The 14,631-nt window shown below is 44.6% G+C and overlaps 3 protein-coding genes and 2 long non-coding RNA genes across 6 annotated transcripts in view; 3 read left to right on the top strand and 2 right to left on the bottom strand.

Annotated features, from left to right (window-relative positions):
* LOC136192457 (DBH-like monooxygenase protein 1 homolog) overlaps window positions 1-14,631 on the top strand; it is a 30,796-nt gene that overhangs the window by 13,117 nt on the left and 3,048 nt on the right. The window lies entirely within an intron of this gene.
* On the bottom strand, window positions 3,009-3,898 carry LOC136191935 (uncharacterized). The gene is made up of 5 exons (XR_010671036.1): window positions 3,733-3,898; window positions 3,577-3,680; window positions 3,416-3,519; window positions 3,145-3,366; window positions 3,009-3,095 (listed from the first exon to the last, which is right to left on the bottom strand). It is a non-coding gene; the product is annotated as an uncharacterized lncRNA (long non-coding RNA).
* LOC136192453 (uncharacterized) lies at window positions 4,642-8,082 on the top strand. Of its 2 annotated transcripts, XM_065981074.1 has the most exons (6): window positions 4,642-4,717; window positions 5,061-5,208; window positions 6,056-6,110; window positions 6,308-6,486; window positions 6,537-6,765; window positions 6,818-8,082. In XM_065981074.1, exons 1-6 carry the CDS (start codon window positions 4,644-4,646, stop codon window positions 7,975-7,977), a joined length of 1,845 nt encoding a protein of 614 aa, XP_065837146.1. In that variant the 5' UTR covers window positions 4,642-4,643; the 3' UTR covers window positions 7,978-8,082. The 2 variants fall into 2 exon arrangements, with proteins under 2 accessions (XP_065837146.1, XP_065837147.1); XM_065981075.1 differs by lacking the exons at window positions 4,642-4,717; window positions 5,061-5,208 and adding an exon at window positions 5,835-5,981 and having other exon boundaries at window positions 6,031-6,110.
* On the bottom strand, window positions 8,874-10,373 carry LOC136192459 (uncharacterized). The gene is made up of 3 exons (XR_010671145.1): window positions 10,310-10,373; window positions 9,172-10,261; window positions 8,874-9,119 (listed from the first exon to the last, which is right to left on the bottom strand). It is a non-coding gene; the product is annotated as an uncharacterized lncRNA (long non-coding RNA).
* Window positions 10,336-14,270, top strand: LOC136192456 (probable serine/threonine-protein kinase drkA). The gene is made up of 2 exons (XM_065981078.1): window positions 10,336-13,779; window positions 13,831-14,270. Exons 1-2 carry the CDS (start codon window positions 12,368-12,370, stop codon window positions 14,123-14,125), a joined length of 1,707 nt encoding a protein of 568 aa, XP_065837150.1. The 5' UTR covers window positions 10,336-12,367; the 3' UTR covers window positions 14,126-14,270.

Raw genomic sequence — 14,631 nt, 5'->3', positions numbered from 1 at the left:
CAAATCTTCTCTGTCAAACATCAGCAACATCTAGAAATATTTAAACCTGGAAAAAAATTGGGGCTGCTTACCGACCCGTGCTGAAGAGCTGCCACTTCCCACCGGGAAGAGCAAAAACCTACTCCTAACCGTATTACACCGTGACATTTCACCGGAAAAGGGATAGGGCTAAAACGTAGACTAGACCGCGAAGTGCTGAAGAACTAACAGGGGATAGAAAATAAACCCACCATATCGCACCGTGACATTTTAACAGGGAAGGGAAAGGGTGCACAATTACAACTAGACGTGGAAAGGGAGACGGTGCACCGACACCGTGCCAAGTAAATAAGAGTATAGCTGCGACACTGTACCGTAGTGCCAAAGGGAAAGGAAGTGAGAAGTGGGGCCCCTTTATGTAAAGAATTTGTATCTCAATAACTATTCACGTGTTTATTTTATTTATTACTAAATTACTTATTAAACCCAAACCCCGTATCTTTACCGCGTCCCCCCCCCCCCTCCCTCCCCTCCAATCCCCACCAACCCAAACCTCCCTCCCCAAACCTCCCTTCCTTTCCAAATCCACCCCACCTGTTTCCCTCTCCCATCCCTTACATTTCAAAAACGACAACACGCAACAAAACACAATACAAATACAACAAAAGATAAAGTATTTGTCTAAAAGACGGATTGGATATTTATTTAAAAGAATCTACACCTATATTATCTCACAATCCAATGGACATTTGTGAAGACCTACTACATTACTGAAAGACCTAGTACATTACTTTCTTCAATGGCAAGTCAGTCACATGACTTAATTAGAGAAAATAAAACCTAGAAGTGGACGTTAGGCATGAGGTTTCTAAACTAAAACCTAGTAATAAGGTAGAAAAATTAAAGCCTAGTGTAAGTCGCAAATAGTGGAATTGGAAATCTAGTACATTACGCTCCTATTCTATTCTAAAAACATTATTTTTCTAAAAGACGGATTAGTCACGTGGTTTACACTATTAAAACCTAGAGTACCTCATTAAGATTGGAAACGGAAACCCAGTATATTACGTCCCTACTCTAAAAGCCTAGTACATTACTTTCCTAAAAGTCGGATTAGTATCGTGGTTTAAACTATTAAAAGCCAGAGTACCTCATTAGGATTGGAAATGAAAACCTAGTATATTACGTCCCTACTCTAAAGACATAGTACACTACTTTCCTAAAATTTGCATTAGTCACGTGGTTTTTTAAATACCTAAAAAAAAGATTACATACACGTCATACCCTTAAATGCAAATTAAATAGGTAATTAAAACCTAAATGACGAATTAGCTACGTGGTTTAACGAATTTAAAACCTAGAGTACCTCAATAATCCATTGATCTAAAATATAAATTAGGCACATGGTTTAAACAATTAAAACCTAGAGTACCTCATTACTCCATTGACCTAGATAATTATCCTATATTCTGCAATCAACCTAGATTACCTCAGAAATCCATTGAAAAATGGTCTAATGTGGGTGGCGGCTGCCAGCTACAGCATGTTAGGGGTCAAGCCTAACTACACTATAACCTATCTCCTGCTCACTCACCCAGAGCAAATTAGGATCCGCCCTACCTACTGACAGCCGCCCTAAACCTTAGTGCAAGGGATGCATGGACCTGTGCATACTATCGTAGTGATGCATACGCTAAGGGTAGCTGCGCGCCGGCGCAGAATGATGATGCAGTCCCCACTACGTTCTCTGCCACGCACATTATTGTGAATATTTATACGTAATATTAATAAAATGTTTTAGATTAGTGGGTCTTAATATTTGATATTTTCACGGAGGCGTACATGTGCGCGAGGACAAATATTTCCTCTATGGCGTACATGTGGTAAGAGTATGATGGATTAAGCGTCATGCTGTTAACCGCCGCCGTCAGGCACACGAGCGCCCTCCCGCCCCCTGGTGCGCTACGACTCGGGCCCTCGAACGGCGGTAACGTGCAATCGCTTACATGTGACGTGCCAGAGAACCCCGCCCTTACGTGTACGCCTACACCACAGGGGCCTGTATATTACGCACAAAACCTCATAGGCGTGTCTTCCCTTGTCATCTTCGTCTACGTCACATTTTCGTCAACGTCACGTCTTCATCAACGTCACATCGCATCCGGTTTTCTTGGCACGTGCAGCAGGCGTTTGACAGCTGTAAAGAAACGGGAGATCCAGTTACGCACGTCAAAATGACAATTCCGAGTCGTGTTACTTACCAACGACGAGCGACGATGTAGCCGAGTCCAAATACGTCCGACGCGCGTTGATCGCTCGCACAGCGCAACGATCTACGAAAAAAACGAGCGATTAGTCGATTGCGACGCGATCGACGCGCAACGCGACTTACCGTCGCGCGGCCACGCGGCGTTGTTGTTCTTTCGCCCAGGGCGCAGTTCTTCGCAAGGACTGCGCGGGGAATCGCTGCAACGAGAGAAAGCGCGCAATGAGTCCGAGCTCGATTCGATCGTTACGAAATTGCCTCATCTATCTTCACTTACCGGCCGACTCCGCTATCCCCTCCGCTCGTTGATTGGCTTTAAGGCTGGCCTCGCGGCGAAAAGCCTCTTTCTCGGCAGCCCCGGCGAATGAAGTAAACGTTGGCGTGGCCGGCCCCCGTTTGCGAGAGAGCGTACCAGACTGCGTCCGCTCTGTTGATCGCTTTAGCCGAGAATGACGCTGCGATCACGCGCAAATAACGAATAAGAGAGGGTGCGAACTCGCGTGAATCGTGGGAACAGGTGACCCTTTATGGAGTTGTGAAGCTCACGTGAGGGCGCTCCCGGTCTTGATCCGAGGTGCGTGCGAGAGCGCCGCGCGAGCGCGCGTGCAAGAGCACAGCGCGCGCGCGAAGCGTCCGCTTTCGTCGATTTTCAAGCAGAGAAAATGAGTGTCGCACAAACAGACCAATCCTATCAGAGAAAGTGTGAAACTCATACATAGAGAACGCGTGAATTCTGCCGCACCGCAGTCGCGTGCCCTCACGTGAAAGCTGCGTGGATGAACGGGACATCTTTTCGCCATCATTTTCCATGGTGACGCTTCATCTTGACAACAGAAATCAATAGCACATACTAATAAAATCCCATACGCAGCCAATATCAAAACGTCGAAGTAGAATACGTGGAGATGTCTTGGTGATGAAAATAGCCCCATTTTCCCTTATAAATAAAAACGCCAACTTTTAGCCCTACAAATAATCTACAAATCTATAGAACTCCAAGCTATTATAAAAAGAGTTCATGACTCCGTAAGAATAGGTGGACAGCTCATCGGCCTCATCAGCGTCGAAGACAGCGACTGGGTCGACTCGAGTATTCCCTTTGACTTTGACTCCAAAGACACCTAACAAGAAAAAAAGGTTAGCGGGTAACACTGCACAACAACAACAAACCTCTCACGTTCGCCGACCAAAAAGGTCGAGAAATCAAAAGAGTGCGCTGAGTCTGACGGAGGCTCCACGCATCCGAAATCTGCTACAACAAGAGACTCATCCCCCTAAAAGAACGATCCTCCTGTACGTGGCTTTCTAATGAAACTTCCAATTTTTCTTACGTGTACATTTTTCTCAAGTTTGCTGCGCGATCCTTTATATTGGATTGGTACGGCCGTTTGGCCGCTTGGGGGTTCGAATCCTCGATCATAAGTTTCGAAAAAGTCTGGATAGTCTTCGAATAGAAAAATCGCCACTTCGCTTCGCGTTTCGCGTACCGTTTCTCGTTGATCTAGCGGAACTGACCTTCCTCGAGTCTTTTTCAAACGCTCGACGCCACTTTCGTTGCTCTCTGACTTGATGCAACTCGTTTTCGATCGTTACGGCGCGTTCGACGGGCTGGGATAGGCGTTCGAGGGGGTGGTATGTGAGGCCCCTTTCGGGAATTCTACGCTTTCGTGATCGCATCGTCTTTTCCTTAATTCGGAGGTCAGCATCGTCGATTAGCGAAGATTCTTTGCTCTTTCGCGACGGTTTCTTTGAAAATAACGCACGGTAAGCACTCCTCCGCAAATTTGCCCCTATGGACGAAGGCTCTGGCTCCATTATATGGCCATTCGTGCGGAGCCAGCATATGAAAGTGAATGAAGGCGCTTAAGAAAGCAAGGAAACGACGAAAAGCGACGCGAAAGAAGGGAGGAAAGCCTCCGTGGAATGCGAGACGAATAGCAGCTGAGCAGGAAAACCGTGCCTCAGGAAGCCTACTACATCAAACAAACGAACGAATGAATGACGCTCACTCTTAGATCGGATTGAGAGAAGAATGAGAAAAGACAATGCTGCAAGTAGTTTACATATATACTCCCTCTCCGTCTGATATTATTGATCGTTGACGACTTAAAATGCGTTACCTTGGCTTTCCACGATAAATATACTTTGCTATTCTCGGCCGCACGAGCCATTTGAATGCCTTGAACCAAGCCCGGGACGAAGAATTTCTGCACATTCAAGCACTTGCCTTGTAATTTCGCTAGCCGACTCGATCAGGAAGTGGTAGATAGATATCGGAGCATTGCATGGATTGAGAATAGAATCACGCGAAGAACGCATGCAGAACGCATGCATCTATGGTGTCTCCTGCTGTGTTGATTGTATGCGCGCGCATTGTTTTGTTGGCAACACTCCAGCGATGCTTTGCATATGGGCAATAGTGCTTCTGTGCGCTCTGCAAGACTCTGTTCAAGACTCTTTTGCAGCTACATAGTAAGTGAAGCTAGATCAGATGCAAACGGCTCTCCCGTTTGTGCGAAAGTGTTCCTGTAAAGCTCTCATTTCAAATCATTTTGCCTTCTTTTGCACCAGAAGCGCATCAACCGGTTTCCATATCATCATACTCTATTGACAACCGGTGTGCTAAGCTTAGCTTTTTCAATTCATTTCTGTAGAGATATGAGCTCGGCGTATCACGTGCGATAGATGCATAGTTTGCACTCAATCGGTAAACAGATTGACTTCATGTTCAGAAGAGAGTCCTGATTGGTCCTTAGTTAGCGCGTACACAGACTTTGACGGGCAAAAAGCGACACATTATATTTTTACGTTTTAGCCCTAGTATCAAGACTATTGAAGGCCACCTGAAGGTTTTCACTCCGGACAACAAAGACATTCGACTGTCACCAGGAAATGGTGGTAAGGTGATCATCGACGGCGTGGTTTTTGATCCGGCCTCCTCGAACTCTCCTAAAGGAGACAAAGTTAGTAAGACAGACTGGGAGATACATACAGTCCGCCTCATACTAAAAGTAGATTTTAGTACAGCGCTTCTTCTTCTTTAGTTTAATGACATGTTTGTGCAGAATTAAGCCATTAAACGAAGAAAGCGCTCCTCCCACATTTTCTAGAACAAGGTTCCCTTTTAGGGAACCGCAAGTTTAGGTCGTTATACTCTTACTCTAAGGGTAAACATTGGTCTTCGAACTCCTAGTCTCTCGGATTAAAAACCTAGTGTCTCCTAGTGCGTTTGTAGACTGGTCCGGCGTTCCTCGCGTTCATTCAGATCTACGTCGTTCAGCACGAGGAGCTTTAGTCGCAAATATTTTGGCTAAACAAAGCTGTAAACTCTAACAACTTTGGCCAATTGTAGAGACGACCTTAGGTAACACGTAGGATAAAACTAGAACTTGAATAAGGCTAAAATGATTAAGAAACTAGCTAAACGCTAAACGAAGTTTCTTTTGGAAAAAACACTCTAGTTTTTGTTAAAAAGCTATTTCAAAAGGCCGATTGCACAGAATCCTGTTATAAGCATCAGCGTTTTTGATAGCGGTTAAAAATATCAAAAAGTTTAAATTTAGTTGAGAAACTAGCTAAAAACGGAAGTGGGAGGGCGTGGCTGTCTTTCACCGGCTGCGGCGCTATCTAAGCCTAGAACCGAAATGTAGCGCCAATAGAAACATCGCGAAATGAATGCGCTTCAAAGACGCAGCACTACCTTTCGTAATAAACTCGTTTCGAAGGAAAAGCGAGGGTAAAACTGTCTGCACTAAGAATCTACTTTCAGCGTGAGATATATATAGCAAACAGGCAATATTTTGCATACAGGGTGATCCCGGTCCAAAGGGAGAGTCTGGACAAAAAGGAACTAAGGGAGATACTGGTAAGAGACTCGTAAAAGTAAAAGCACAAAGAAGTAGGAGAACATAGTCAATAAAATACAGTATGCAGTCTAAAACTTTAAAGCGGTTACCATCCTTACTGTGGCTACAATCAAACGTTTGAATTGTGTTACGTTTTAGTTTTATATATACGCTTTCTCATAGTTCTTTTATAAAGCTTTGCCTTTTTTTCATGCAGGTGCTCCCGGTGTTAGCGGTCAAGGCGCAAACGAAACTGTTTTGCACAACCTCGTTTCAAGATTTGAAATGCTAGAAAAGATTGTTGAAAGTGAACCACCTCAATGGCTAAACGAAAGTTTCTTGGGCACATACGCTGTGACTTCGTCTTCAAAAATTTCTTGGAGAATTGCAGCTGAGGTATAATGTGAAGCTCACAATAACATTTTTTATTGACTTTCTTCGTAAAGGATCCTTTTGGCTATTCTGTCAGCTACACTATGCTAAAATGCAACTGCAATTTCCCTCCCAATTTTATGATGAACAAAACAACCGGTGTTATAACAGGAGAACTCACTTCAAATCTCGTGCCGAAAAATTCAAATGGCGTGCGAGGTACAGCCACGTTTAATTTCATGGTAATTGCAATCAGCGAACATGGAAAAGCTACAGTTAAAGAATTTGTCTTCAACGTGACAGGTAACCTTAGTCATGTAACTCGTACCAACTTTTATGCATGCGCATTGTGCAGGCTATCCATCACCAGACTACGACTCGGGGTGGATCAAATTTACATCGCAAGCGGGCAGTGACTCCTTTAAAATATTATCTCATAATTTTGGCACCTTTCCTCGTCGCGTCGCTACATTCGTCAGAGCAACTGACGGCGCAAACAAAGGGTACGTGTTCAACGGAGTTGGAGCTGCACCCGGAGACGATGAGAAAGACAATTACGGAGGTGTCGTTTTTGCTTACAACGAAACCATTATTAAACTTTGGGCTCCTGACGTTTCTAACTGGAAGATAGGCCACATTATAATGACTGGCGACGGATGGGGAGGAGAAAAGAATGCGCAGTTTTCACACAATGCTGAAATAAAAGTCATGGCTTGGATTAATTACCCTGACGGAGAACCCAACTACGCTGTCGACTGGTTTGAAATGAAATCAAATGACGGGTCAAACTCCTTCAAAGAACTTCAACTGCCTTCTCAGAGTTTTAGAGATTATCCATCCCAGTGTCGCGTTCTCACCAAAGCTGTTGATGGTAATAACATCGGATTTATTTTCGAAGGAATTGGAGCACCGACTGGGTATGATATAATAAAGTATTTTTCGTACGGTGGACTTGTTTTTGCGTACAATTCATCTGACGTGCGCCTGTGGGCTCCAACAAAGAACAAAGTCTCAACAGATGGACGTATTGTGTTCGTGACAGACGGCTGGGGAGGCCCGGAGGGAGAAAAGAATGGACAAGCTTCTCATACCGCCAACGTCACTGTTCAAGCGTGGTCAGCAGATAACGAACGGGTGCTTAAGCCAGCTTGGGAAAGCAGCTGGTTTACGATGTCATCTCAAAGCGGAGTTGCTTCTTTTACAGAGTTGAATCACAATCTTGGCACTTTGCCGTTGAAAGTGACCGTTCTCTCCCGCGCGCTTGTGCCCAATAACGCTGGATTTATTTTTGAGGGCGTCGGGGCAGCGACCGGAGAAGACGAAGCTGCTGATTACGGTGGCGTGCTTTATGCCTTCAACGAAAACAGCGTTCGCATTTGGGTTCCTGACAGAAATGATGGCAGAAGTGGAGGCCGCATTTTTGCGCTTTACAACGGTTGGGGTAACGAGATCAATTCTCAGCAGCGGCAGTCGTCAAAGGATTCAGGTGAAATTAAAGTCCAAGTATGGATTTAATATCTAACTCTTTGCGTTGCTTGTGCTAGCTGATGCTTTTGCCTAAATGTTTCAGTTTTGTTATGTTTCAGTTTTGATAGACAAACAGCTCCGGCGCTTTTGAGCCACAAATCGAGGCGAATCGTCGACGGAACGGCCTTGCGCGTCCACGTCTTGACTTTTCTCGCTGCTGACGTTTCAGGCCATAACTTTAGGACCGCTACAGCGTCTTCCGACCAAGGTCTTGCCGGAGGACACGTCGTAGAGTCGCTAGCCTCGTCTCAGACCCTCTCTCGCTTTCCCGGATGTCCCTCACAAGCGAGAAAGGGTCTGGGATGGTACCGCCCTAATTAACTGTCCCTACTGTAGGGACAAAACTACAATAAATAGCCCTACTTGCGACGTCCTGTGACGCAATGCTTTACAGAACTCTTCTCGAGAGGCCGCGACAAAAAGCGGAAGCACGGTAAACGTCTCAATAGGCTTCGCTCGAATGCTGAGACACGTAGAAAAGAAGGGTTTGACTAGATAGGCGGGGCAATAGTGGGCGGTACCATCCCAGACCCTTTCTCTCTTGTGAGGGACGTCCGGGAAAGCGAGAGAGGGTCTGAGACGAGGCTATAGAGTCGCTCGTGAAGAACGTTGACTTCTTAGAAAGCTGAGGCGTCCCGTATAACGACAGCACCCCGGATCCATGTTCTTTCGAGTTGCTTTCCGGCGAGAGACGGTTGTACATATGTCGTTGCACCATGCGATGAGTCATCTCCCGACCCGAGGTCTTGCAAGAAGACGTTTTTTTTGGGCTAGGAGTCGCATCTAGCTGATGCTCGTTTTATGAAGTTTTTGTAAACAGTAGCAGCCTTAGTTGGAATCTGTACAAAAATTTTTCGTTCCAGTAAAATAGAACAGCTATAAAGTCGCCAAGTGGAAAGTGGGAAGTGAACTATTCTTAGATATATAGTAGACTTTGCCTTCAAGGTTGACATAAATACAGAGAATAAACACATGCAGTTACCAGGTGTAAAGTTTGTGGGACCCTACAACAACAAAGCTCTCACGTTCGAGGACCAAAAATTAAGGTCGAGAAATCAAAAGAGTGCACTGATCGAGTCTGACTGAGGCTCCACGCATCCAAAATCTGCTACAAAACGAGACTCATCCCCCTAAAAGAACGACCCTCCTGTGGCTTTCTAATCAAACTTTTAATTTTCTTACGTGTACATTTTTCTGATGTCTGCTGCGCGATCCTTTCTATTGGATTGGTACGGCCGTTTAGCCGCTTGGGGGTTCGAATCCTCGATCATAGGTTTCGAACAAGTCCGGATAGTCTTCGAATAGAAAAATCGCCACTTCGCTTCGCGTTTCCCTACCATTTCTCGTCGATGTAGCGGAACTGACCTTCCTCGAGCCTTTTGCAAACGCTCGACGCCACTTTCGTTGCTCTCTGACTTGATGCAACTCGTTTTTGATTGTTATAATTACGGCGCGTTCGACGGGCTGGTGTTGGCGTTCGAGGGAGTGGTGAGGCCCCTTTCGGGGATTCTACCCTTTCGTGATCGCATCGTCTTTTCCTTCGGAGGTCAGCATCGTCGATTCGCGAAGATTCGCGAAGATTTTCGCTCTTTTGCGACGGCGACTTTGAAAATAACGCACGGTAAAAGTTCTAAACACTCCGCCATAAAGTCGTCAAATTTGCCCCTGTGGACGAAGACACCGGCCCCATTCGTTCGAAGCCAGCGTATGAAAGTGAAAGAAGGTGCTTGAGAAAGCAGGAACGATATCGGTGGAGGCAATTAAAGAAACGACGAAAAGCGACGCGATCGAACGGAAGGGAGGAATTAAAGCCTCCATAGAATTCGAGACGAATAGCAGAAGGGAAACCATGCCGTCAGGAAGCCCAGTACATCAAACAAACGAACGAATGAATGACGCTCACTCTTAGATCGGATAATTGAGAGACGAATGACAAAAGACAAGGCATCAAGTATAGTCTACTTCCTCTCCGTCTGATCAATTCATTGATCTAAGCGTTGACGACTTGATGGATGACAGGTTGAAGAAGTCATTGACTAGTGTCCGATATATCAGTCAATAGATGCCTGCTCTTTTAGGATATTAAAAAGCCTCTGTCTGTACGTGTCAATCAATATATCAGACAAGGCGCTGCTACGCGTGCAATTAGCAGACACGCCGTGCGTCCGATCATCGTACGTTGAAAGAGTCGACTCCACGCACATGACGTATCCTGTTCTCTATAGCTTCACTGGACCGACTTTTGAGATAAACACGAAGTGAAGATGGTACACTAGTTGGAACGTTATGACAGGTGAAAAATAGTATTGTATATACGTACTGGAGGCGATCCTGTACGAAGGAAGCTTGACCCTATTCGAGAGAGGTCATCATCTCACGTGAATTTTATCAGTAGGGGAGTACCCGTTATCATATGTGTAGGTAACCGGGGAATCTAGGGGATCCGTTGTTTCGTTTCACAAAGACGTTTGCTCTGAAATCTACATCTGCTTCAGTCACGTACCATGCCAAGAATAACTGCAACTCTGCTACGGGTCGTGCTGCATGACCTGTGCTATGCTTATGAAAATCGTCGCCTGCGAAAAGGACAGTCTTCCTTACTACGTTAAGGATGTAGAGTCTTCTGTACCTGAAAGCCCTAGCGGATCTCTCTGCCTTTTTTCCTACAGAGACCTTGGGACAGCTCCAGATCCTCAGTTCTCTCGTAAGGCAACTATGTTACCGATTCGATTCCAATACCGAAATGCAAGCGACTTGCTGTATTTCGGAAAGGATTTCACCTTTGTTCTTCGATCTCAAACAAAGGCTTGGTTCCACGTAGAACAAGATTACTATGATTCTTCTCTGTGCATCAATAGCGCTGTTGCTCTCTGTTCTCAGAGGGTGATAGCTCTTTCTGAGAATGGCAAAAACGTTCGGAGTTGGAGTGTAGACAAAATGAAGTGGAAGAAAGCGCATACAAAGAAGACGAATCGATTGTGTGGGAGCGTTGTTGGTAAAGCTGTTCTATCATATCTCAATTCCACCTGTAACTGCAAAGACTCCATTATATATCTAACCTCAGCTCGCGGCTGCTCATCAAGTTCTCATAAAAAATGCCCAATGAATGTTTGGGAACTGAGATGCGTTTCGGACAGTTCAGCTAATTCGCTGCATTACGAGTGGATACACACGTCATCGCCGGTTTCAATTGCGTTGCACAGCCTGGTTGTTTCTTTCTCTAAAGAAAGGTTCCTTTTTATTGAAAATGACGGCTTACCAAACAGTTCTCTCTGGATGATGTCGTCTGCTAACCGCTCGTGGAGTCGTATGTCTGGAAATATTGCAATGAAGTATTCTGGCCATCGTCTTGCTTGTCACTTTTTTTGCTTCAGCTAGGATGTTATCTGTTTGTACCACATTTTCATGCACATTCTATGTTCATACTCAAAGCGGCTGGGACTACCATAAACGTATAGACTTTTCGTTTAAATCAAAACTTGACGAAATCGATAATTTACCTATCGCATTTGTCGACCAAAGTATTCTCATTCTGGACGCACAAAGCAAGCTTCACAACATTACAGTTTTAAATGAGCGAAAGTTAACGGTTGTCTCACGTGACTTGAATGATGTTCCAAATCCTTTTCGCTTGTTTCAAAGTGAGGGCCCATCGACTGACTTTTTCAAATCTCCAAAGTTAATTGAATGGCAAACTGATCCTCAAAAATCAATAGCTGTACTTCCGGAAAGTAGTTTAGTAAGCGAACCAATTTTACTTACATTTGACCTTAATTTAGACGACAAGTGGGAAATTCGTGTAGGAAATCCAAATCTTCCGCGCCTTCGCGATTTTACAATTACCGCCCTCTCCAATGAAAATCTAATAATAGCCTACGGAGGACTGGTGAAAAGATACTATACCAACGAAATATCAAGTGATGATCTTAGTGGCGATGTGTGGCTATACAGCTTCTCTCTAAACCAGTGGAAAAAAGCAAATTGCAGCAGTTCGGAAATTAACGGTGCAATGCCCAGCCCGCGATACTTGCATACAGCAATTGACTCGTACGTAGGAGTGCTAGTTTTTGGAGGAATCGGTTTTGTGAATGAAACGCTTACGGCCTTTAACGACATGTGGATTTTAGCATGGAAAAAGAAACAATGCACGTGGTCTAAAATTGCGCAGAGCACGAACAAGTTTTGGCCATCGGCTCGCTTTGGTCACAATATGTTTGGCCCCATCTGCATTCTTGCCGACTGCCAAAGAGTCCCTAAGAAAAGCATTGTCTACCTATACGGAGGTTTCACCGGAAACGAATGAAATGCGAAGAAACATGCTCGAGCTGAGGCATTCTTTTCTTACGTTATTAAGAAAAACCTATGGACTGCTTCTGAAATGTCAATGCAACTTCCTCAGTGTTCGTCGTTTAAACAAATTTTAGGTCCAGATTCTTCTATGGTGTACGCGTTTGATTGCAGAGACCACGTGTTTACAAAGAACATGTCTCATGTCACTACCGATAATTGGATTTTTGCGTTAGATCAGGGATTCTTGTTTCCAAATTCTAAAGACAGCAGAGGGAACGACTTTTCAATAAGATACCTTAATCGGTGTTTTTTTTACGAGAAAGATTTGCATAAGTTTGGCCTTGCAACTCTGAACTGGAAGAGGTCACAGTGGACTTATGAAGCGCTAGCGTGTTTGCCTGGAATGGGCTACTGGCCTAATCTTGTGAAACCTTACTCTCCTTCTTGCGAAAAGTGCTCCCCAGGCTGGTATGGTCAGAACTCCAAATGCAATAAATGTCCTGCTGGAACGTCTACTAACAATTCAATGTCAATTTCAATCACAAATTGCTCAGTGTGCACTCTAAACCGCAATAAAGGAGACTGCGTTGTCCTTAGCGATAATACGGCTGTGTGCCAGTGCTATCGACCTGGGTACTACCGAGACAGTAGCGGAATCTGTTCGGTTTTGTCCGCAATAGAAATTGCGACACTGTCATCATCAGAGTTCGTTCTTTTGTTAGCTGTTATCGGAGTGTTACTTCTTCTGAGAAAAGCTCACCAAGCAAAAGGCCAAAAAGAGAATAAACTTAGAACCTTGGAAAATGTCTGGGAAATTTCATTTAGAGAGATAGAATTGAAGAGTCGAATCGACACCAAAGTTAGAGGCGCCTACGGGGAAGTTTATAGTGGCGTCTATCGTGGACTGCCGGTGGCTATAAAGAAACTCGAATATTATCAAATGCAGCTTATAAAAAGAAGCAAATTCGAATTCTTTAGAGAAATTGCAGTCATGATGTCGATTCGTCATCCAAACATTGTCATGTTCTACGGAGGAGGAAACTTTCAAGACGGAACGCCTTTCCTCGTGTTAGAGATGATGGAAAGGGGCTCCCTTCGAGCTGTCTTGGGCGACGAAAGTATAGAGCTGACGAACGAAGACAAATTCTGCTTTGCATTGGACGGCTGCCGAGGAATGAACTATTTGCACCAGACGAATCCTCCTCGCGTGCATCGAGATTTGAAAAGCGCGAATCTCCTCGTTAGCGGCAATTGGGTTGTGCGAGTAGCGGACTTCGGATCGGCTCGGCTTCTGCAGTCAAATCCAGAAGAAGTTCATCCGCAGAAGAAGGATAAGGTGCTCGGCAGAAACAGTGTACAAGCCGATGACGTGATAGAGAGTAGACCTTTGTTGGAGGAAAACGAAACAAGTCCTATGACTTTGGAGGTTGGAACTACACAGTGGCTGGCTCCAGAGGTGTTGCAGAATTTCCCATATGGAGCTTCAGTGGACGTTTACAGGTATATAGGCTTCATAATTACAAAGTGCATCGTGCAACATCTTTCTTTTAGCTACGGCGTTGTCATGTGGGAAATTTGGACGAAAAACATTCCCTATGAAGAGCAACGCCTGACGTCGACCGAGCTAAAAGAAGCTATCGTATCTGGGCTAAAACCCCCACTGGATGAAAACTTTCCAGTTGAATTGAGTCGAATTATAGAGCAATGCTGGAACAAAGACGGAAGATGTCGACCAACTTTTGCTGATGTTGAAGAAATTGTAGAAAAGCTCGTTCCTTTTGATTACTCGGTTTCTAAACGAAAGAAAGCTGAAGGAACCGAAGTAAGCCTTGAAGGAAATGACTAGCCCGGTAGCGTTCCACATGAGTATGACTCAGGATTAGTGCTAATGACGTCTTTAGCAATCTTAGCTAAATTTTGCAAGCTTTTTCATTTTTTTGTTTTTTGTCTTACGTACAATGCCCGGTAACTGGCTGGAAAGCGCTATTGGAAACGAGTCCACTTTGCCGTCAATGCTCTTTTCACCAATCACTCACTAATCACTAATCCATTGCTTTTTGGCACTGTCGTAGCGCCATAGCTCTACTAAATCGCAAACATGCAGAGTATAAACACATCCAGTTATTCTCTTCGGTCAGGAGCAAAGTTTGTTGAACCCTACAATATAGGCTAGATACAGAGAAATCACCATCAAGAAAAGTATGTACTGTGCAGGTTCACAATACCTTTTGCTCAATTTAGAAGGATACAGAAAGATCTAGCTTAATCAGGCTATCATGATGGACTTGAAATCATATCATTATATGCGCCCAAGTCAGTGCGTGCTTGATTTTACGAGGAAAAATTTCGGTT

This window comes from Oscarella lobularis, chromosome 10, assembly GCF_947507565.1.
Source record: "Oscarella lobularis chromosome 10, ooOscLobu1.1, whole genome shotgun sequence".
Taxonomy (NCBI): Eukaryota; Metazoa; Porifera; class Homoscleromorpha; order Homosclerophorida; family Oscarellidae; genus Oscarella; species Oscarella lobularis.
Note: the sequence above shows the minus strand (reverse complement) of the source record. Positions and strands in the feature narration are given on the sequence as shown.